Source organism: Macadamia integrifolia, chromosome 9 (genome assembly GCF_013358625.1).
Source record: "Macadamia integrifolia cultivar HAES 741 chromosome 9, SCU_Mint_v3, whole genome shotgun sequence".
NCBI classification, from domain to species: Eukaryota; Viridiplantae; Streptophyta; class Magnoliopsida; order Proteales; family Proteaceae; genus Macadamia; species Macadamia integrifolia.
The window spans coordinates 2,663,835-2,688,088 of NC_056565.1; the positions used below are offsets into that span (position 1 = coordinate 2,663,835).

Here is a 24,254-nt window from a genome sequence, read left to right on the forward strand (position 1 = left end):
AATGAAAAGAAAAGAATAGAAAAGAAATGAAATGGTAAGAATATATATATATATATATATATATTTTAACTATCATCAAAAGAAAAGAAAAGAAAAAAGTTTTATATTTTCTTGTGTTTTTTACCGCAAAAGAAAACTTCACCATTTCTTAAGTGAATTTTGAAATTCAAAAAAGAATTCTTCTCTTGGATCAAGACATGTCAAGTACAAAGAAAATTTCTTTAACCAAGAAAAAAGTGCAATTTTTGTACTTTTACTTCTTTTCTTCTCTTGACTATCAAACACAGCCTAATTGAATAAAATCCTGACAAATGTAGTGCATCGCTTGGCACCCAATTCCATCTTTTGACACAAATAGTAGTACAAACAACAACAAAAAAAACTCAATTTTATTAAAATTTAATGAGGTCAACTATATGCATATGAGCAAAAAATCTTATATTAAAACAAAATAGGAGAAATAAGAGTCACAATGAAAAAGGCACAATCTAACAAATCAAAAATATCTTAGATAATTGTGGTTAACTACATGGAACCTTGTGCTCCAATAATCAACTGTACCAAAGAGCATACTTAGAACGAGACAATATGCATGTCATTTCTCACTAACAAAGCCAATGCCTAACTATAGAAAAATATAGTTAGCATATTCCTGATCTCTTCCCATGGCTTAACTTAACAAAGCCAATGCTTTAAAGCAATATATAGCTTGAGTTTGCATACAAATCATAATTTGGACACATGTCAAGGCATGATTCAAGGTAAAATTACTCAGATTCCAACTATTTGTGGAAGTTTGAAAAAAGAGGTTTAATGGTAATGGAAACCTAATGATGTAGTAACATTGGTGGGGACTGCCCGACCATTGTCGTATTACTTAATGCTTACTGTTTGTTGGGTCTATTCTGAGAATCTAGATCAGGTTCATGTATGAGAACAATTTCGGATGTATTTGGTTTGCGAATTTGAAATCCATTAAATGAAGAGAGAGAAAGTAGATTCTAAATTAATACACCAAAAACAGACAAGATTGTTCTCGTACATAAACTTGATCTGATCTCCTACTTTGATAGACATGGCTACAAGGGCACATGACATATCGGTCTTTGGTGGAGATAGAATCCGCTGCTTGTACGATCATCTGGTCGTAATAGTCAGCGATAACACTTGTCTCATTTTCTGTCATTACAAAAATAAAGAGAGGTATATCTGAAACAAAAAGGACAGAAGTTAGTTGCTGATTCATACGATCAAGTGAACGTATGAGCAGCAGAGCCTAAGGGTGTTAAACGGTGCGGTTTTGGTTATTCGGTTAGGTTCCTATTCAGTTTACATTTTGATAAGGTGAAACCAAAACCGCACCGGATAGGAATAAGGTGAAATCAGAATCATTTCATCTGGTTTCGGTTTTAGCGGTTTTTAATCGATTTTTGTTATTCGGTTCACAACCAGTTTCCATGGGGTTAATAGTGTTGTTTTAGAAAATGGTTTGCATCCTACAACTAATGTGAATCCTACATATATTAAATTTTCTAAAGGGTTAAGACAATATACATTTATTTTTCCAAGGACAATATACTTTCTATGTAAAAAACTACACATATTATAACTAATTAACTATGATTCTAGAAATTAAAAAATCAACAAGTGTCATTGTGTGAACGTGAAGCTTCCTTCTCGGTTAGTATTTTGCTTTTTTTTTTTTCCCCTTTTTTTGTAGAGACCAATCGAAATTTAAAACAGTTTAAGTCTTTAATACTAGGTGCCGGTTAACCATCGGTTTTTTAGTTCAATTCGATTCTAAATCGAAATTATGACCTACAAAATCAAAATCGAATCAATTTACTATGATGCGATTTGATTCAATTATAACCGATAGATTTCAGTTCCAATAAACGATTTCAGTTTTATGATGACAACCTTAGCAGAGCCGTACTCTCTTTAGACGGAAACTGAAGACGGAAAAGTAGGAATTTGATGGCCCCAGCTGATTTGAGCTAAAGGACGGTTAGTTTGTATGAGACTATGAGTACGACAGAATGGTTGGTGTTTTCGGTGCGGGTCTGATAAGTCCAAATGTGATTGGGACCCGACGGATGATTGCGGCCGGAAGATCAGAATCTTAGGATTGGCATTTGGCCATTCCCACTTGACCGGCGAAATTATTTGGTACAAGTGATGATCAAAACACATCGTATCAAGATAAAGCATGAAGTTGTTGTTTGATCCTAAGATTCGGTTAAAATGTTAAATTCAGGATTTGCTTTTTGACCCTAGTGTGGGTTCTCAACCTCAAAGAGTATATTTTACCCCCCCCCACCCAACCCACCCCACCCACCCCACCCCACCCAAAAAAAAACCTCAAAGAGTATAGTATTTTGGACCTCCAACATATCAATGGTACAAATATGGTTTGAAAATTAGAGATATTGAATTGGTTAATCCATTGACTTAGATTGAAATCAATCATGATTGATTTGACCAATTCCTATCGATTCTTACCTCTTTTCCTGATCGATTTTGATCAATTTAATCAAAATCAATACTAAGTATAGTTCAATCTCTTGGGTACAAATCGGAGTAAGAAAACTTGGGTACAAATAATAACTTCATCATAAGTGGTGGATCATATACAATTTAAATTTTTTAAAGATCATCGGACTGAGTTTTCCTACACTCACAGTTGAGGGAGAATTGATTAGTCAAAAGATCGCGATAGCGTTTAGAGAGAACATTAGGGTATTATCGATTATTTATAAATAGGCACAAACATTTATGATCATTGATAATTGTAAATGTCTTCCACCGACCGTGTAGGAAAATTTAATCCAAGATTAATTTTAATTACTAATCCAAGATTAATTGTTCATGTCCAGCACCTTAAAGAAATGGTAGAACTGATCAGGTTCTCCAGAACATTCTTATACACTCTTGATCCATAAATTTGAAATCTATTAAAATGTAAAGAGAGTGAATTTCAAATCCACGAACCAGTGCCGTACAAAAATGTGCTCACAGGTGAACCTGATCCACTCCTATCTCTCTTTTTCTTTTTTTTGCTTTTTTTGCTAAATGTCTCTGTCTCAGTCTCCCCTTCTATATTTACGGTTTCAGCACCGAACTGCTTCTTCGGCTTCAGTTCGAGCAGGGATATGTCTTGTGAGGCGTAGGACCCGTTGGAGGATTGTAGCTCCTCCCCTCCTTCCCCACCAGTCACGGATTGGGTGCACTGTTTCTACGTCCGGATCCTGTTGGTTTCCGTTTTTTCCACGGAAAGTGGAATTTTAATTTTCTTGACTGAAGGAGAGGTGACTTTAGGTCTGGGGGAGAGTCGGATAAAAGGAGGTGAATGGTAGTTTCACCCACAAGGTCTCCGCTTTTCCGACCTTGTTCTGTGCCATTTCTTCATCTCCCCATCGTCTAGCTCGTTCCACTTCATCCTAATCCTTCTCCCTCCCACCTAAATCTTTGTGGACTCCTCCGTTCCTTCTCCATATCCCACCTAAATCCTTGTGGACTTCTTCTCCCTTTTCCGAGGAGATAAGGGGTGTTGTATTAGACCATGGATCCTCAACTGTACAGGGCTGCACAACTTGGTGACATCACACTTCTCAGACTAGTAGTGAATGAAGATCCTAGTCGGCTGCTGCAAGTAACTCCACAAGAGAACACGGCCATTCACGTCTCTGTGAGTTTTGGTCACACAGACTTCGTGAAAGAAGTCTACGCTGCGCTTCTCCAACATAATTCAAGTTTAGAAGGTGACACGGAGTATAGGAGAAGCTTATCACTTCTCACACAGGTGAACTCCAAAGGTGATACTGCTCTACATGTAACGGCAAGAGAAGGCCATGTTTCCATAGCTGAATTTCTCATCGAAAAAATTCTGCCTTGGCCTTCTGATCATGATGTCGAAAGTGGAAATGGTTCACTTGCTCGTGAGAAAATAAGGGTGAGAAACAAAAGCAAAAACACAGCCCTTCACGAAGCTGTTCGAAGAAATGACCTTGTGATGGTGAATTTGCTTATTAGGGCAGACCCTGATGATTTAGGGCATCCCAATTATAATTCTGACGCTGAAGGACATGGGGAGTCTCCACTCTTCCTAGCTGCTAGAGGTGGATACTTTAATATTCTCAACCTAATATTTCACATTTGTCCATCTCCAGCTCACGGTGGGCCACATGGCCGGACGGCTTTACATGTTGCCGTTGTTGAGGGTCATCTAGGTATTTTTTGCAATGCCACTCTTTCTCCTACTCCCTGGGCTTCTTTTTTATTTACTTTTTGATTTCTCATCTTTTACCATCAAACAAGGATCCGGCTCTTATCCTGATCAGCGGTGATCGTCCAGGTTAGTCCATACTTATTTGGGCGATTGACAAGTGTTCAAGCGGTGATCCAACGGTTGTGCTTTTGAATCACCGTTTAGATACGTATCGATCGCACAGATAGCTATAGGAAAGACTTGGGTGATCACCGCTTAGGAGAGGAGCCAAATCCATCAAACAATTACCTAATTTATGTTGCTTTTGTTTTTTGGAAAAAAAAAAAATAGATGTGGTGAAATTACTATTAGAGAAGAAAGGAGAACTATTCAATAATGTAGATGAAAATGGAAGGACAGCTCTCCACTACGCGGCATCCAAAACATGGGGCCACAAGATAGTTCAGCAGCTGCTAAGGCATGATCCTTCTAGTGTGTATCAATTGGATAAAGATGGTCTCTCACCACTTCACATCGCGGCTCTTGAATCAAGCATTGAAGTATTTCGAGAGCTCGTCCAAAGGTGCCTAGATTCTGTGGAGTTGCTGGACAAGAAACGTCGCAATGTTGTTCATTTTGCTGTGATGAGTAAGAACTTACAGAAAATCAGGTATGCCTTACAGCAACTAGGGCTTAAGGAAATCATAAACCAAGCAGATGATGATGGAAACACCCCATTCCACCACGCGGCCAAACAATGCTCTTTGGTTCTTATGGGACATTTTAGTTCAAATAGAAGAGTTGACCTAAACGCCACGAACAATAATGGACAGACAGCTACTGATATTTTTGTGAACCTGATCCCTACAGACAGATTAGCAGTGACTGTAAGCATTTCTCTGTTTTGCCCTTTTTAAGTTTTTATTTTTCTTCTCCCTTTATAATGGAAAAATAATTCTATCGAGAGCATATGTCCTACGCCACTGCTCCTTTGTGTCTATCCCTTTCTTCCTTATGTAAAAAATCGTATTTATCCCTTATTTTGGGGAGGATAGAGATAGAAACAAATAACGCTGATGTAAGACGCACTCCCGAATAGAGAATCGCTTTCCTCAACTTAATTTTGGAAAGAGAAATGGGAATTTTTATTTTCTTAAGAAATTGACCATTTATTGAAAATTTTAACACTGTGAGGGTCAAATTGAAAGTGGTCATAAAGGTGACCATGCGATGCCTTAGGGCTACCTCAAGGCTGCCTTGATACTGAAACAAACTAGGTTTTAACTTTAGGTTTTGAATCGGATCGACTTTATTGACCCAATATTATTGGGGCAAGGGTTTTCTGTCCAAGAGCAACCCCTGTGCCCAGAAACAGGTACGTGCACCACCAAGAGGAAAATGGTGGTCATTGGGCACCCCTATATCTATGGCACAGGGGTCAATCTTGGACAGAAAACTTTGTCTCTTCTTATTGATATCATCTGTGATTGATAGTAAATTGATTATATCGGGAAAAAAAAGTATTAAATGGTTAAAAAAAATTTCTTACATTTTTTTGGTAACAAGAATGGTCCCTTGCATCACTCCTTGGAAAAAGGGTGTATGCCATTTGTCAAATATTCAAAAAGAATGAATTTTATTTAAAAAAAAAAAAAGTGAATTAATTTTTTGCCGCACAGAATTGTGCACCCTTGCCACGCCATCAACATGGGTGATTGATCCATTTGATATAAGATCCTACAAACATTTCACGGGTTAAGTTCGAATTCGGAACATATAAGTAAAAGGGAATCTGGTGGATAAAGTTGCCTTCTTTTATTGTTTCTTCTGTACTAACTAGAAGGGGTTTTTCCCTTTCAGATTTCTTGGTTTAATAAAATAGATTTCCTTTGCTTAAAAAAAAGTTTGAGATTTAAACGGATCTAATCAAAATCATATATTTTCTTGTTGAATATAGATATCTCTAAATGGATAAGATTGTGAATAAAATTTAAATTTTCGATTATCTATTTACATCTTTGACTTGTGTAATTCAAACATTTTTCCTTAGTAGATGTGATTCACTTTAAATCCATGTCTCTCAAATGTTTTAACTCTTTTTCTCTTCCTGTATAACATGTTAGACTCTTCAAAAATCTTAAGATCATTAACTACTTAATGTATTATTCCTAGTTGGATATTTGTTCGAATTGGATAGTTATTTTCTAGATTATTCAAATTTTGAATTTTCAACTATTCGCTTACATCCCTTATTTCAAAATGAATTGAAAATATAGGTATTCCACTACATTAATCCATTATACTATTTTTTATGGAGCAGCATTCTTTATTTTCATACTTGTCATTTGACCAATGACCAATACTGAAAGATTCCACATTTTATTGGCTATTGCAGCTTGGCTTGAGTATGATTAACCTACGTACCAGGGCAACAACTTCTTTGCGAGCGGACTATGCACTAAGTGTAAGAGGAGAAGAAAAATGGAGAATAGGAGGAGCAAACGAGGAGAAAACACTCACTGACCCGAATAATAAGCAAGAGGAAGTAGCAGCAGCAGCAAGATCAGAAGTTAAACAACGTGAAAAGGAAATGGGAAAAATCCTCCAAATAGTAGCATCTCTTATTGCCACCGTCACCTTCGCCGCAGTTTTTCAAGTCCCCGGTGGCTACAATAGCGATGGAAAACCAATGCTCTTGGACAATGGATCCTTCCAAAAATTTCTACAATACGATGCCATAGCTATGGGTTCATCAGTTGGCACTTTATTTGTTATGCTCATCGCATCAGTTGGGAGCGACCTCTTTTATTCTTTGTCGTTGAAAGTAGCTAGAATTTTAATATACATAGCCCTTATGTGCACCACAATAGCATTCTTGGAGGGCTTCAGGGCAGTATTACCTCATTGTGGTAGTCTTCTTTGTTTTTCTGGGCACTCAACCCGAACCTTTTCGATTATCGCAATCTCTGTTGTAGTTTTTATGATTTATTTTCCGTTATCGGCCGTCATGGACCATTTTCTTTACCCAAAATTGGAAAAGCTAGTCCGAAAAAATGTTCTAGTCTTGTAATCTACTATTAATGTAGTGCTATATACCAGCCTACCATGCCTTTCATTTTGAAGGTTTTCTATGTTAAATATTTGATCTATCCATTTTACGTATATTTTATTGGTATACCTCTTTGCAAAATTTTCTCCCATCTCGTTTTCTTAACATTGAGATGAATAAAATAGATAGATTGAGGTTTTATTTTTTATTTCTTTTATTTTTTTTTAAAGGAGATCAATTATATTATGTTGTTGACTCCTTAGCAACTAAGGTTTCGTCATTTGTGTGTACGATAATATTGTCAAATTTTACTTCATGCTTGGAAGATCCTTCTGATGAGGCCAACAACTATAATGGTGACAAAATGAGGAGACTGCCACATAGATAAAGCTGATTTGTTTAATTTGTTCCAGCAAATGGTCTCGACAAGGTTAATTGGAGAATATCCTATTTTCATGTTATGATTTTTTGTCAGCTTTTTATTGTGAGATAAGATTTTTTGAAATGTTCCCAAAAAATAACCCCACATACATGGTGGCTCCTTGTGTTGTGGCTGAAAATCGTCCTAAGTTTTCTTCGAGTTTTGTAAAGAGGAGCAAATACAAGAGAGTGAGCGTTGGACTGATCTGACAGGGGGCTCTTTGATGCTTAAGTCAGACTTTAGTGCAAACATATAATTTCAATTTGAATAGAAAAAGATCGGTCATCTGGAAAGGGGTTTAACTGAGCTTATATATTTGGAGGTAGCAGTTGCTCGTGGAAAGTCCTGGTTTGATAGTCGTCCATTGTAGGTAGGAGTGTAGATCTGGTAAGAGTTATGGTAGGAAAGTGAATGTCAAGACCGTTTCTGCTATGGAAAATTTCCTATATTGGTCATATCTCCGAGAATACAGCGAGATCCCCTCCTTCGAGGGAAGATTCAATATTTCAACGAGTGTCTTGCTTGGATTTACTTCGTGTCTTACGGTACGCGGGTTAGGCTCAATTAACTCCCCTTTTGGGGATACTTCTATATGGTGCTGTCAAGGTCTCATACCGATCGACGGAGGGTAAGTGTCTTGGCTGCCTGGTTGCTCATTCCGAGCGGCAGATAGTCTGTTACCCGATGGATTAAACTTTCAAAAATGTATTGTAGTTGCATGAACCCCTTGTATGTGGAGTTTGCCTTGGTATTGATTTAGCCATTTGATTCTTAATATCATTGGTCAGTCGACTCCTGTCTTAATATGCCTACCTCAGGTTAAATGGATTATGATTGGTCTTGCCGGATAGTTCAACTACCCCGTATCTCAAGACCACCCGATAGACACTGGGTTGTACATTTTAGCCATAACACCCTGAAATCTTGGATCCATTGAAAATCTGCAAAAGATGATGTAAGGTCTCCATAATCACTAGAAGCCTGAGCAATAATTCTGAAAATTATTTCTGCTTGAATACAATTAGATTTGGTTCCAGTGACATGGAGATCAAGACAAAAACCAATCAATCCCATACCTTGGACCAGGACTGTGCTAAGGCTCGTCATATTGTCTCTTGACACTTAAAAACACTACAAGAAAACACATTTATGGCAACGGTATAAAAATGTTACCATCGTCAAATATAATATATAGCGACGGTAAAATAGATACCATTGTCTAATACATTTATGAAGACGGTAAAATAATACTCATCGGCAAAAACGAATTTCAACGATGAAATTAAAAATACCATAGCCTAATCATTTTATCACTATGGGTTAAATTTAAAAGTTACAAAAAATTATTTAAGGTGACGGAATTTTTTAATACCGTAGTGAAATAACATCTTAGACAATGGCATATTTTTTACCGTCGCCTAATATCCTATGCTAAATCAATACCGATGTGATTTATAACGACGGTAGAAATGTTGTTGTCACAAAATATTATTTTGGACGACATTTATAACTTTCCCGTTTTGGCTGTTTAATTTTATATTTGACAACGATAAAAACACTACTGTAGCCAAAAGTCATATACAATGATCAATTATGTAATTTTGAGTCATTGATTTTAGGCAACTGCAATTTCATTCCCATCGCCAATTAAAGATATAGCAATGGCAAAAAATATTATCGTCATCAATAAATTTTTACAATGACGGAAAAATATAAGACATGGTTTATTGATAATACTTTATAGCAACATGTAATAATTATTGATTGCCAAAAATTCATTTAAATTTTTTTTACCCAATAAAAAAAACCTTACATTAAAGAATTTTAGATGCGGAAGAAGTTTCTTAATTTACTTATGCTTTTGGTTTTCCCGCTTTCCTTTCCCGCACAAACCTGCTTCTAAAGTATTTCTCTATCTCAAAACCTCCTAAATCTAATTTAATTTAAAAGAATAAACTTTTATTCCATTTTACTTGAATTCAAAGTGTCTCTCTCTCACGTCTCTCCTCTACCCTACCCCTCTCTCTCTCTCTCTCTCTCTCTCTCTCTCTCTCTCTCTCTCTCTCTCTTCCTCACAACTCACTTCTGCCTTAACCCCTCTCCCTCTCAGGTTTCTCCTTTGTCAGCGGTGATGTTACGGTTGTTGTGGGCGAGAAAGCACGCTATGATTGGTGGAAGTAAAAAAGAATGGCGAGAGAGAAAATTCAGATCAAGAAGATCGATAACACGACGGCGAGACAGGTGACCTTGTCTAAGAGAAGAAGAGGGCTATTTAAGAAGGCTGAGGAGCTGTCCATTCTCTGTGATGCTGAGGTCGCTCTTATCATTTTTCCCTCCATAGGAAAGCTCTTCGAATACACCAGCTGAAGGTCTCTCTCTCTCTCTCTCTCTCTTTCTCTCTCTAAGATAAATGCATGTGTTGTGTTTCATTGTTTGCCGCCATTGAAGGTTAGGTAAAGCTTCTGAGTTCACCAGAAGCTTGAGTTTCTCTATCAAGGTTGCATTGGAGTTTTAGGAGTGTTGAGACTTCGAAGCAAGTCTCTCTGGCCAATAGACTTGAGCTAGGTAGTCACAATACCTTAAAAAAGGGAGAGTTATTCGGAGACATTATTGTACAAACCTAAAGGTCAGCTTTCTTTCTGTACATAGCTGTTCTGAGTGATGATCTGGTGAGTCAGAAGCATCTAAGAACTGGATTTTTTTTCCCTTCTTTTTCTCAGCTTCTAATCTGTGCTATATTTCTATAAAAAAAAAAAATAAAGAGCAATCTAGGAGTGAAGGTACACTTTCTGTCCTTTCCCTTGTTTTACACTTCAAATTTGTTAAATTTGATTGTTCTGTTTGCTGTTATTGTGCTCCCTGATTCTGCCCAATGAGGAAGATACTTACTGAAAAATTCAAATGACCCTACATCCTAACCAATGAATGCCAATAGATGATCCAACTCTCCCACACTAGTAGCCCATATCACAAACATCTACTTCCATGTAAAGCAAAAGAGACACAAATTGTCCCTCTTGGGGCTATAGTAACACCACTTCCTTTTAATATTGCTGATGGTTAGACCAATAAGTAGTACCACTCCCAACTTGAAAGTTAAATCTATGCTAAAGCCAGAGAGAGAGAGAGTTATGAAAAGTTTCTCGAACAGGAAAAGCCACGATTGAGTAAAATCAGTTTTACTTGGCTTGGAGTTCAGCTATGGGAGTGACATTTAGTCTTAAACTCTTAATAACCCATAAATTACATTCAATTTTGTCTGAACTTGAATGCAGCTAAATGGGTTGCCCCGAATAGGAATTGCAAGAATGGGAACCAAGTGGGACTGAATGAGAAAAAGGAAAGTATTGAAGAGGAGTGGTTATGGGCTCACCTTGATGGACTTGAGGAATAGAACGAAAGGAGGAAGAGTGAGCTCTAGCTAGTGATGGTAGAAGAAGAAACAGAAGAAATTGTTAAGTGAGTGTATGATTTAGTTGTGTGGGTTGGGGTGGTTTATCGGGAATCCTATGGAGGGCCTTGGATGTTTTTTTTTTTCGTGTTCTTCACCCTGGCTTTCTTGAACAGTGGAATCACCAAAATCCAAAAAAAAAGAGAAGAGGAAAATGGATTCCAAAGATAGAAATTTTATGAAATTAGATAAAGCTGTTTCAACTTCTTTTAGGGCTTCTAGAGTTGGTAGTGCATGCAGATCTACATACACTCAATTTTTTCTTTCACATCCAAATCCCATTACTGCATCCTTTCTATAGGATTCCTCTTGTGTATATCTCATTTTAAAGCTCTGAAACTTAATTAATCATATCCATTTCTGGGTTTGAGTGTTTCCCTCCCATCTCTTGTTCGCATGGGTGGCCATTTCTCTCAGGCATGTGCTTGTCAATCCACATGTGTAAAAGCATAGTTACCCATGCACCCACTTAAGTGCTAATTAAAAATTAACATTTTGTTTATTATTAGGGTTTGAGATGAATTGATATATCAATTTATATCTACTAGTTAACTCAATATATTGCACCAATGGCACCCTCTATTAGAATGCTAAGGATTCTTTTTTCCTTCCTTCTAAAAATTGAAAAATAGATTGCACTTATTCTCCACTCCTTTATATTTATAAATTATTTACCTTTCGCTATTAACAAATTCATCTCATACCACTTCAACTATGCAAAGAATCGTACATAATGATATTCAATTTAGGAGAATGACAATTGGCTTAGCTTTGATGGAAGAATTTGGGACTTGACCACTTACTAGAAATAGAGTTTTGTAATGCTTTTGAATTGCGGGCCATAAAAGTACATAAGTATAAGAGCATATGGTGACAGACTATAAATACATTTATTGTTGATTGAGTAGGCAATCCTAATACTAGTTTAAGAGCCAATAATTTCACTCTAATGTGTCTTTTTATTTATTTGTTTATTAAAAGATGTCCTTTTTATTTTCTTAGCATTCAAACATAATATAGGTTAATTTTTCTATATTTCAGGCAAGGATTAAAGTATCGGTATCGGTTGTCGTATCGGTCGGCCAAAATTAAGATACGTATCGGAGAGTATCGTATCGTATCGGAGATACACTAAGATATGCTAAAGATACACACATAAATGGATAGGAAACATTTTTTTAAACACTTTTGCATAAAGAATTTATTAAAAAAAGCTATTGATAACATGTATTATGCATAAACACTAAATTAAGGGTATCGTACTAAGAATTCAAGGTTTATAGTTGTCCCATAAATGTAAAATCCTTGTTCCCAATCTTGATTTCCACTTTAATTAGAGAGAAATATGGCTGACAGCAACTTTGGAACAAAAACCCTTCAAAAAATCATGTGTTTTCTGAAAAATTACCCATCTTGGCCATTATATGACCGATACTCACCGATACGTATCGATACTCACCGATACGTACCGATACTCACCGATACATACCGATATATATATATATATATCGATACTCACCGATACGTACCAATATATACCGATACGTACCGATCGATACATACCGATACTCACCGATACGTACCAATACATACCGAAACGTATATTTTACCTCAATTTTATAATTTTCATAGCCGTATCGAGGCATATCGTATCGTATCGATGTGTATTGGTGGTGTATTGACGCATATCGGTATGTATTATAGGATATATATCGATACGAAAGGATTTTAAAAATTTCATGTATCGCATCGATGTGTATCGTATCGGTCGGCTAAATTTAAGATACGTATCGAAAGGTATCATATCGGTATCGGAGATACTTAAAACCATGATTTAGACTAATTAAAAAAATCGCCATTACAATTGCTATTACCTTATACATCATGTGAATATGTTGTAATAATGTTATGCGCAAAGAACACTTCCTAGTCGCGCACCCCTCAGTCAATGCCCATGTGCATTCACTCATTGACCTCCGTGCTGGAGCATTCTTCTCCCCTAATATTATGTTTTTGATAAAAATATCCAAATCCAACCTTGTTAGTTCGAACCATTAATAAATGGGTTAATGATCTAAAGCTCTTTTCCTTACAATCTTATCAATCAATCTCTCAAAACCAATGTAATGTTGAATGGAACTTTGACAAGTATCATAGGTTGTCATAAGGGTTATCATGTCTTGTCATTTGAGATGGCAGAATGAGGTGATGACATCCGTGGTCAGTACTTAATACTCGGGCACATATAAGTTATCTTATGACCAACCAACTTAAACCTCAACCTTTATCAACCAGGCATGATCGTCCTTCATGACACCGACGACCCTCATATCGAAAGGTGGTTTATACTAACATGATGCCTTATCATGCAATCAACATCAACCGTTCATATGTCACCTAGACCCATCACCTAATCATGAGATAGTAACACCCATAACTATTTTTAAACCCAACTAAGGCTAGAAGACATGACCAAGGTTAAGTTAGGCGGTTATCTCACCTTAGGGTAACCACGATTGAGTTGATCGTTGCCACAATGGTTAGCCATTATAAGATTTGCCACCTCAGCCCAAAGGGTGATTGGTCCATTAATGGCTCACGAGTCCACATCAGTAAGGAAGTGTTACTGCCAAAAATCTGTATGAGGCTGAGCACCGATCCTGCACAAGCACAAAAGGTAGAGGCCCAGAGGTGTCTCCGGGATTAGTCCTCCTATGCCCAAGTTAGAGACCGACAGAATAATTTTTTCATAGTAGTAATGGTGTGAGCGTATCGACTTACCCCCTCTGTCTTTTAGGGCTCCTTCTTATATGATTACCCCCTTTCTGAGTCCTACTAGGATACGTCTTCCTACCTTGTCGGGATTCTTCTCTATTAGGGTATCTACTCCTTCTTACGTCGTTAGAGTCCTTCGCGTGCCTCTTTCGGTTGAAGGGGACTCCAGAGTCCTGGCGATGGTGGATATCCCTCGGCTGGGTGCCACGTGTCCCTTCCTGGATGCCACGTGCCCTTGTCTTATAGGATGACTAATTTGGGCGTATCAGAAGCCCCCTTACTGCCACTAAGAAGCTCTTCTAGTGAGAGTAACCATGCCTTTCTTTTTCCTCTCTTTATATTCCTTCGGCCCTCTTCATTTGGATTCAGCCTTCGTCCTATCTGAGGTAGGGACCTTTGGCTAGGTTTGCTTGGCCTTGTCCGGAGCCCCTAACTGAGGTGAGGACCTTCGGTCAGGTCCACTCGGCTTTTGCCTGAGCACCCAACCGAGGTAAGGACCTTCGGTCAAGTCCACTCGGCTTTAGCTAGGGCCCCCAACCGAGGTGAGGACCTTCGGTCTGGTCCGCTCAGCTTTAGCCTGAGCACCCAACCTTGGTGAGGACCTTCGATCAGGTCTGCTCGACCTTAGTCTGAGCCCCAAACGAGGTGTTGACCTTTAGTCAGGTCTGCTCGGCCTTGGCCTGAGCCCCTAACTGAGGTATAAACCTTTGGTCAGGTCTGCTCGGCCTTGGCCTGAGCCCCCAACAAGGTGTTGACCTTCGGTTAGGTCTGCTTGGCCTTGGCCTGAGCCCCCAACCGAGGTGTAGACCTTCAGTCAGGTTTGCTAGGCCTTGGCCTGAGCCCCCAACCGAGGTGTGGATTCCGTGGTGCGGTACTTCGCTCGTGTGCTTTTCTCAAGTGTACTTCAGGAATCTCATACAGATGATGTGTACTGCAATTAATGAGGCTGGGGAGTCGTATTGACGCACCTCCACCTACAAATAGTGTCACTTTCTCTCATTTTGTCATCTTCTCCTAATTTCTCTGACCCTTTGTCCTTAATTGTCCTCTGATCTTTGGTTTGGCCAGAGGTATTCAGAAGTAAGTTATGTCTAGCTCTTTAGGCAGTGGCCCCTCGTCTTTCGAGGGTTCCGTTTCTAGGCGTTGGAGCCCCGGTCGGATCCAAGGGATGTCCTCGGACTCATCCTCCACCTCCACATCTTCGGGTGCTTCCTCTTCCTCCACTGCCAGCGACATGAGTGGTGAAGGTATCAGGGAGGCGCTTTTTGAGTCCAGGGCCCAGGAAAATGAGTCCCTGGAAGTCGAGGCTAGGAATATAGTGTCTATAATGATCGAAGAAGAGTTAGTGGAGCTTCGTGCTTCTTGTAGTATCCCGGACGAGCTCGTCCTTCAGATTCCGAGGCCCAAGGATGGAGCTAGCTACCGAAACCCTGAGGAGCTTTGCTTCTATCAAGATGCCTTCAAGGCTGGGCTTCAACTTCTTCTCCATCCCTTCTTCAGCCAGGTGTTTCGGCACTACGGCATTTGTCCATCCCAGCTGACCCCGAATGGGTGGCGACAGGTTCTTGGTTTTATAGTCTTCTTCTCTCGGATGGAGAGACCCCTCTCCCTTCCTCTCTTCCTGAACTGTCTATCTCTTGGTTCCAGCAAGGGGGATTCGGGCTAGTACTATTTCTGCCCTAGGAAAGACCTTCGGTTTTTGAACCAATACCCGACCTCAATACATGGTTGGAAGTTAAAATATTTTTTTGTGAGGGTGCCTGAGGGGTTCCTCCTCGGTAATACTTGGGACATCCCAGATCTGAAGGATGTGAACTTTGCACCTACCCTCTTTGGGACAGATGCAAAGTCACTGCGATGGCTAAGGACAAGACGCTCTGTCGGCCTGTCGAGTCCAGTAGCCTCCAGTCGGATGCCTTTTTGTTCCTGTTCGGGCTTAGCCTGGGTGAGTCCTAGGTTTGCTCGAGACTGTTTTTGCTTCAGATTTTCTTTTCTCGTATTGATCTTTACCATCCTTATTGCAGTGGAACTTTCAAGAGCAGAAGCTAGGGTGGCCGTGGTTGAGAGGCAGGCCCAGCTAAGGGAAGCTAGGGCCCAAGACGCCCAACAAAGGCAGTAGAGGAAGGGGAAGAGAAGGGGGGCTTCCACTTTTAATGCCCTCCTGAAGAAGAAACCCAGAGCCGACGATCCCACTGTCGAGGCAATCTAGGCTCTAGAGGACCCTAGTCGCGTTACATCCCCTCCCCGGGCCTCCTCCCCTAGTGTCGATCTCCGAAGCCCAAGGGCGAGCCATTCTCGTGCTGAAGTCAGATTCATCCCTTGGTGGTCCATTAAGGAGGGTGAGATACTTTCCATCGAGTGGGTTACCTGAGAGCTCGTGTAGAAGGGGAGCCTGCTAGGAGATGATGCCGAAGCTAAAGGACTAAGGCCATGGTCACCAGCACTTGTGTGTTTATGGTAGCGGTAATCTTTGATATTCGGTCTTAAAATTTTTTTGTTTTCTCATTGTAATTTTTTTCTAACTGTTGATCTCTTTCAGGATCAGAACTAGGTGGGTCAGCTGGCTATCTGAGCTGAGGCCTTGGCCAGAGACCTCAAGGTGTTCGAGCGAGAGAAGTCGTGTCACACCCCATTCACACCGAATCGGACCAGTGACCGGGTTAACACCGGTTAACCCAAACCTGCCAGGATCATCTGATACAGTATTCCACCACAGCATACACACAACTAATAAAAACTTATCAGTTCAGCGGAAGATTTGGTTTACCTGTGAATGTTCTCATAATACTTGATACCTGAATTGTGATACAATAGTTATATACATGTGGGCCCGAAGGCATGATATTTACACAATAAGAGTACAATTCACATATCAAGTACATAAAAGAAATCATCAAAAATCAGAGTATACAGCTCGGCTCGGTATCAGAACCTAGAGCTCAGCTCGGTATCAAAGGTTGAGCCCAGCTCGGCTTCACCAGGTAGAGCTCGGATCGGCATCAAAAGTGGAGCTCAGCTCGGCCTCAGAACTGCGATCCCGCAGCACAACTCTCGCATGAGCAATCAGTGCCGTGCTCTAACTCCTCAGGGGCCCACCAATCCTCTTCAGGGAACTCAATCGTGGGACCCACCCCGTGCTCTTCAGATGGATGACCTGCAAAATCATCTAAAAGAGGTGCACACGTGGGATGAGCTCACTAGCTCAGAAAGTGGAAAGATAGACTACACATCAGTCCACACAACAAATCACAACCATATGCACTATATGCTATGCAATACATTTTAAATCACATCCACCTAAGCAACATTATTAAGTCTTTGGTTTAGTGCTACTACAACCACAATGCGCGTATGCTCCGGGTACGAGCCGCGAACTCCATCCCGCGATATGCCCATAGGGCTGTCGGAGAAGGCCCACCGTGAGTACTCAGAAAAATAAAAACATGCCGACCACCGGCTCTCAACATAAAATAAATCACAGAAATTAAAGGTGCTGACTCCAACAATTTAAAAGCAGTACGATTGGCCCTCTTGAATATACCACCAGGGTTGCCGACTGTCCTAATGACCAGCCGGGAGTAATGTCTAACCGCCACAGTAACCCGACAACAGCGATCACTGCTTCCCCCTAAATGATAACTCAACACCTTAACCCCTGTTGGGAAGGGTGGTAGCACGGGAAGGTGATAATCCTAAACCGCATGCTCCTATATGACAATAGTACGATTGCACAGTGCCACCGCGTCCCATACCATGGGCCACCAATGCACTCGTTTTCAAGCCGACTATGGCATCTAGTCTATTAATGCATCATGCACAATGATGTCAACATTCATCACATAAGCATATCATCACTTGGCATTTAGAAAATAAACACAACACCATGCATAACAATGTGAGGATGACTAATCTACATAGCATTTTCATGATGATATGGCTAGATTAGATATGATTAAATGAATGCCAAACAATGCCTTGAAACAAGGCCAAACGTCTTCTCCCCACTTACCTGTAGTGTACAAGGATTCACGCTCGGTACGGGTGAGATCCGGTGCGGAAAGCGTGAGATTTGGTGAACCTATCATGAGTGAGCGGGATTAGTATTTCACCATTTTGGAATCAAGATTAACACGATCCAATGACAAGATCATTTTTAGAATCCTAAAAGAAGGTCACACGTCCGATTTGGGTCCAATCGGACGTAAAAATCACATTCGGAGCCTCTCGGGTGGGTCAGACAACCGACCTGTCTGACCCACCAGTCTGACCCACCGGTCTAGACCGGCGGGTAGGTCGGCCCGCCGGTCTGGCCCGTCGGTTGGGCCAGAGGGTCTACTAATACCGGCGGGCAGGGTGGCCCGTCAGTTTGGCCCGCCGGTTGTGCCCGAGGGCCCTGCCCTCTCAGGCGGGTGCCCACAGGCGGGCCAGATGGCCCACCAGTCTAGCCCACCGATCTTGGCGGAAAACTTGCTGTTTCTTCCCAAACTTCCCCCAACCTTTGGAGATTCAAATGGGGCTTTACCAAACCCATTCTTCACACATTCAAGGTCTCATAAGATGGCTCTAACCTAGATCTAGGTTAGATTTTAGGAATGGGAAGCCATCTTACTTTCTTTGCTCAAGAACACCTTCAAACCCCAAAATCACTTCAAATCCACAATGCTTCTCCAACCTTGTAAATACTTCTTCAAATCCTTCAAGATCAACACATAAATCATCTATTAAACCTTAGATTCATCATTTCAAAGGGGATTTACAAGATCTCGAGAAACCCTACCCAAATCAAGGGTTTTACTTGGGTATAGTGAAAATTTAAGGAACCCAACCTTTGCTCGCCTCTAAACGTAGGTCTAGTGTTGGAGATCACTCTTCTGCCGTCGGAATGGGAAGATCAAGCCTCGGCGCCGTTGACATCCATCTCTTCTTCCTCTTCCTTCTCTTCTCCTCTTCTTTCCTTTCTTTTCTCTCTCCTCTTTACTCTTCTCACCAACGTCCGAGTGTCATAAATGAGGAAGAAAAAGAAAATAAATGCTATATATATACTTCTTAAAATAACTAAGTATTCACATGGGTGGATCACTCAGGTGGGTGGATGTGCCCACCTGTCCACCCACCTGAGGGCCAAAACTTAGGATTTTGATAGAATTCAACCCTCGGCGCGAATCTCACTCTTGGCATATGATGTAATATACGTATGCACCTTAATATACGGCTACTTACCTGCTTTATCCGTACATGGCCTTATGATAGGTGCATGTACACGGCTTGGGTATTCCCATCTCTTCTGGCATTGGCTCGGACTTGTCGGGCCAGCTGGTGTTTAAGGTCACCCTTGCCATCATAGTCCGTAAGGAACCCACTCTAATTCTCTCCGATTCGGGTCCTGCATGGTTAAACCGGGTCAACCGTGTAATCAGACTGGGTTTAAGAAGTAGGGTATTACAAGTCGGCCCTTGGCAAGGAGCGCTCCTTGAGAAAGTGGAGCATCTAGAGGCCGACCTCCTCCGCACTCAGTAGGAGTGCGATCGAAAGCTCAAGGAGCTGGAGGCGAAGATGACCACAAGGCTAAAGGAAGTCGAAGCCTGAGCTGTCGAGAGCTACAAGTCTTCTGAGGACTTTCGGTAGGTGCTCAAGCATGCTATCGCCCCCGGGTTTATCATGGACGCTACTTATGTTCAAGACTGGGTCCTTGAACATCACCCCGAGATATCCTTCGAGGGGAGTGGCCTCATCTTCGAGGAGGATGCCAATGCAGCTCCTGTCACCACCGAGGTTACAGACGTCGAGGACAGCGATAGTGAGGGAGAGGGGGTCCAGTTGTCTCGTGAGGTCCCTCCGAATCCTAGGTGAGGAGACTTTGATAGAGATGTTGCCGACCCTACTGGGGACGAGGCCACCCCCAGTAGACACTCAGTGAGGCTCTTCTTTTCTTGTAACTCCGGCCTTCGGATCTCATGTAATTTTGGCCTTCGGGCCTCTTTGATGAATGAAACATCTCCTTTCTTCCTTCAGATTCCCTTGTATTCTCGCTCTGCTTTTCATTTTTTTTGTAATCCCGACGATAAATTTCGAACCCAAAGGGTTGTCACAGGTCTTTGGCCCACAGGTAGGGGTATAAAGGCTGAAGTCTTATGCAAGTGAGTTTCAAGTGGCAGCCAACCTTAATTACAAGGATTGGTCCTGGCGAGTTGTTGGTCTAATGGTGGGAGCATAAAGGCCGAAGCTCCCACACATGTCTCTTAAGAGGCATTTTCCTTCTGCCCCATCCACTGGTGCTTCCCTTATGACTGAAGGATGAGGGGCGCTGTTGGCGGCCCTTGACTTTGAGTGGGCCTTTGATAGGGCATGCTCGGCCCTACCAGAGCCCCCGACCGAGGGGGTTCCTTCGGTCAGGTTTTCTCAGCCTTGGCCTGTGCTCCCAACCAGGTGTATTCCTTCGGTCAGGTCAGTCTGTTTTGGCTTGAGCACCCAACTGAAGGATGTACGTCTCATAGCCATTATCTGGAAACAATTACCGTAAGCTAGCTTATATATTTTGAAATGAAAATGCTCTGAAAATCTTGATATGGAGAACTACAAATTGAAAGTGTTTAAGAAGCAAAAACAAAAACTAAGTAAATGGTGCATGCTACAACTACTAATAAAATTTCCTCAGGTTCTTCGAGTTCCATGATCGGGGTACCCTTTCTCCCCCCATAGTCTCTAGGTGATAGGACCCTGGTCGTATTATCCTGGTGACTCTGTAAGGTCCTTCCTAATTTGGAGCCAACTTTCCTTGATGCTTCGAGTCTGATATCTCCGCCCTTCTGAGGACGAGGTTACCTATTCTAAACTCGTTTCTTCGGACTTTAGAATTGTAATACGTCGCACCCTTTCGTTGGTAGCCGGTGATCCTTTCTCGCGAGGCTTCTCGTACTTCATTCAGGAGGTCTAAATTAGCTCGAAGCCCTTTATCTTTTTCTTTTTCATCGTAGTACTGAACTCGATGGTAGGGGTGCAAGTTTGGCCCTGAGGACCCGAACCCACCCTTGGCCTGCCCTAATCCCGAATTGGGGCCAACCCGAATATTTTGGCCTTGAGGGCCAACCAGACCCTGAAATTTTTGACCCTGAGTCAGGGTCAGGGTGGGTAAGGGTTGATGTTTTTGACCCGCCCAACCCGCCTTGAACCTGGCCCTGACTTTTTTTACCTTGACTTTTGACCCGCCCCGGCCCTGGTTTTTGGCCCTAATATTGACTTTGGTTGTGACCTTGATGTTAATCCTGATTTTAACCTAGTTTTAGATATTGTTTGACATTGACACTTAAGAAAACCCTAATATATCCTCTCACCGATCTCTCTCGCTTTCTTTCTGCTGCAAAAGTTTTGCGTTTAATAATCGCTTCACTGATCATTCTCAGACGTTAAGGTTTCGATATCCCATTGCCTGAGTGCATATTGTATCATGCCTTTGTCCCTAAACGGACATCACGTTGCATCATTTGAGAAATCGCAGTTAATGTTCTCCTATTTGTTTAACATGATATGTAATTTGACATTTTCGGATTGTTTGCCTTATTAAAATGATCTCTTTGTTTATCATGACAAATAGTTGGAATTTTTTGGATTGTTCGCTTTCTTAAGATGATCTCCTCTTTGTTTACCATATAGTTGGAGTTATTTGTATTATTTAAATGTTTGTTTTAGGATGTTCTTTTCATGGCGAGTAATTTGTGACTTTGTGTGTTTTTTTTTAATCTCCTCTTTATTATTATTATTTTTTATTTTTTAGTAATTTCATATTTTGTAGGGTTAAGGTTAGGGTATACCCACCCCTTGATGTCAAACCAGGGTCGGTCAATCTGGGTCATCCCGGCCTTTGATGGCAAACCAGGGTCAGCATCGGTTCCAATCATGGTCATCCTAGCCTGGCCCTGAAAAATTAGAGCTAATAAGGGCAGGTATGGGTTGGGCTGAACCTTGAAGGGTTGGGCTTGGGTTTAAGTTTTGAGGCCCTGAGTCAGGGTCAGGGTGGGTTGGGCCAAGTTAAGGGGACTTAGGGTTGGGATAGGGTTTTAAGAAACCCAACCCAACCCGGCCTTATTGCAACCCTACTCAATGGGTCGTGGCTCCTACCTCCACTGGGAGCATAACTTCGGTGCTGTAAGTTAAATTGAATGGTGTTTCTCTGGTAGCAGACCTTTTAGTCGTGCGGCAAGCCCAAAGGATGTTGTGTAGCTCTTCTGACCATAACCCCTTTGCATCATCCAACCTTTTCTTTATTCCTTGAAGCAGGGTATGATTGGTTACCTCTGTTAGCCTGTTGGTCAATGGGTAACCGATGGATGTTTTCCTATGGTCGATGCTGAGGGCTTCACAAAACGAGTCAAAAGTTGGGTTAGTAAACTGAGTTCCATTGTCTATTACCACCACTCAAGGGATCCCGAATCGATAGACCACCGCCCTCTTAAAGAAGTCTCTTATATTCCTTTCGGATATCGTAGCTAGTGCTTCGGCTTCTGCCCACTTCATGAAGTAGTCAACCGCCACCACACAAAAAATTTTCTTTGCCTCGTGGCTAGGGGGAACGGGCCCAGGATGTCCATTCCCCATATGGCAAATGGTATCCGGCTAGACAGGGAGGAAAGCTTGGTAGCGTGCTGCCTAGGGAGGGAGCGAAAATCTGACACTTAACGCATTTCCTGATGAATTCCTCTACATCTTTCCTCATGGTCGGCCAGATTAGGCCCTGCCTCAGTACTTTATGGGCTAAGGCCCGGGCTCCCAGATGTTGGCCACATATCCCTTCGTGTACTTCTCGGAGCACATATTTGGCGTCGACAAGGTTCAGGAACTTAAGGTATGGAGTGGTGAACCCTATCTTGTACAGCATCTCGTCCTTCAATAGGAACCGTGCTGACTGCATTCGTACCTTCTTCGCCTCATCCCTATCTTTGGGGAGCACTCCTTCCTTCAGGTACTTAATTATGGGATCCATCCAGCTAGGGCCATCCTCACCAATGGGTAACACCTCTTGGGCACTTTTGGTGCTTGGTTGAGGTAACACTTCAAAATACACCGATCGTCCGAGGTCCGCGAAGTCAGAGGTGGCCAACTGCGATAATGCATCTGCCTTGATGTTCTTCACCCGCTGCACCTGCCTTACCTCAAACTCCTTGAAGGTTACCACTTTCTCTCGCACCGCCTTCAAGTATTCGGCCGTCCTTTGTCCCTTGATTTCATAGTCTCTATTCACTTGTCGCACCACGAGCTGTAAGTCACTGTGCGCCACCAACTCTTGTACCATCGAAGCCCACGCCAAATTAATTCCAGCTATTAGTACTTCATACTTAGCTTCATTGTTGGAGGCACTGAAGTTGAACCATAGGGCGTACTCGATCTTGAATCCTTCGGGGTTGACTAATATGATTCCTGCTCCGCTTATCGCTCAGTTGGATGCACCATCCATATATAATGTCTAAGTCTTTTCTGCCCGAGCCTCATCAACTTCTTGGGGTTCATCTGGGAGCATTATCTCGGCTATAAAGTCAGCTAGGGCTTGTGCTTTTATCACGGTTCTCAATTTGTATTGGATCTCAAATTCTCCCAACTCTATCGCCTAGTTTACTAGGCGGCCGAAAGTATTCGGCCTCTGCAGTGTCTTTTTCAGGGGTTGGTCCATGAGCACGCATACCGTGTATGATTGAAAATAGGGCCTCAACTTTCTTATCGCTATCACCATTGTGTATGCCACCTTGTCCATCTTTTTGTATCTTATTTCTGCATCCAAAAGGGTTCAACTAACGTAGTATATTGGCCGTTGTTGTCTTCCTTCTTCCTTTATCAGTATCGTGCTTACCGTCACTGCCGATATAGCTAGGTATAACTGCAAGGTATCCCCAATGTTTGGCTTCATCAGTAGCATGGCCGTTGTTGTCTTCCTTCTTCCTTTATCAGTACCGCACTTACCGCCGTTGTCGATACAGCTAGGTATAATTGTAAGGTATCCCCAGTGTTTGGCTTCATCAGTAGCGTGGGCATCACTAAGTACTCCTTCAGCTGTTCGAAGGACTTCTTGCATTCCTCCATCCATTCAAACTTTTTAGATCCCTTCAAGGCTTTGAAGAAAGGAAGGCACTTGTCAGCTGACCGAGACATAAACTGTCCTAGGACGGCGACTCTGCCTGTCAGCTCCTGGACTTGCTTCATATTCTGTGGTGACCTCATATCTCGAATGGTCTGTATTTTCATCGGGTTGGCTTCGACCTCCCTCTCCAAGACAATGAAGCCAATGAACTTTCTCGATGCTACTTTGAATACGCATTTCGTTAGATTCAGCTTCATGTTGTATTCCCTCAGTACTTGGAATGCC

At 41.6% G+C, this 24,254-nt stretch overlaps 1 protein-coding gene across 1 annotated transcript; it reads left to right on the plus strand.

Moving 5' to 3' along the window:
• The first annotated feature begins 3,160 nt into the window (after nt 1-3,160).
• On the plus strand, nt 3,161-7,338 carry LOC122087944 (ankyrin repeat-containing protein At5g02620-like). The gene is made up of 3 exons (XM_042657077.1): nt 3,161-4,229; nt 4,559-5,094; nt 6,603-7,338. The coding sequence occupies exons 1-3, from the start codon at nt 3,563-3,565 to the stop codon at nt 7,275-7,277; spliced, it is 1,878 nt and encodes a 625-aa protein (XP_042513011.1). The 5' UTR covers nt 3,161-3,562; the 3' UTR covers nt 7,278-7,338.
• The last annotated feature ends 16,916 nt before the right edge of the window (nt 7,339-24,254 follow it).

Excerpts from the sequence above, each read along its gene's own strand:
- LOC122087944 (XM_042657077.1), top strand. The coding sequence starts at position 3,563 with ATGGATCCTCAACTGTACAGGGCTGCACAACTTGGTGACATCACACTT. Across the intron at positions 4,230-4,558 it reads CGTTGTTGAGGGTCATCTAG|ATGTGGTGAAATTACTATTA; the intron begins GTATTTTTTGCA and ends AAAAAAAAATAG. Across the intron at positions 5,095-6,602 it reads CAGACAGATTAGCAGTGACT|CTTGGCTTGAGTATGATTAA; the intron begins GTAAGCATTTCT and ends TGGCTATTGCAG.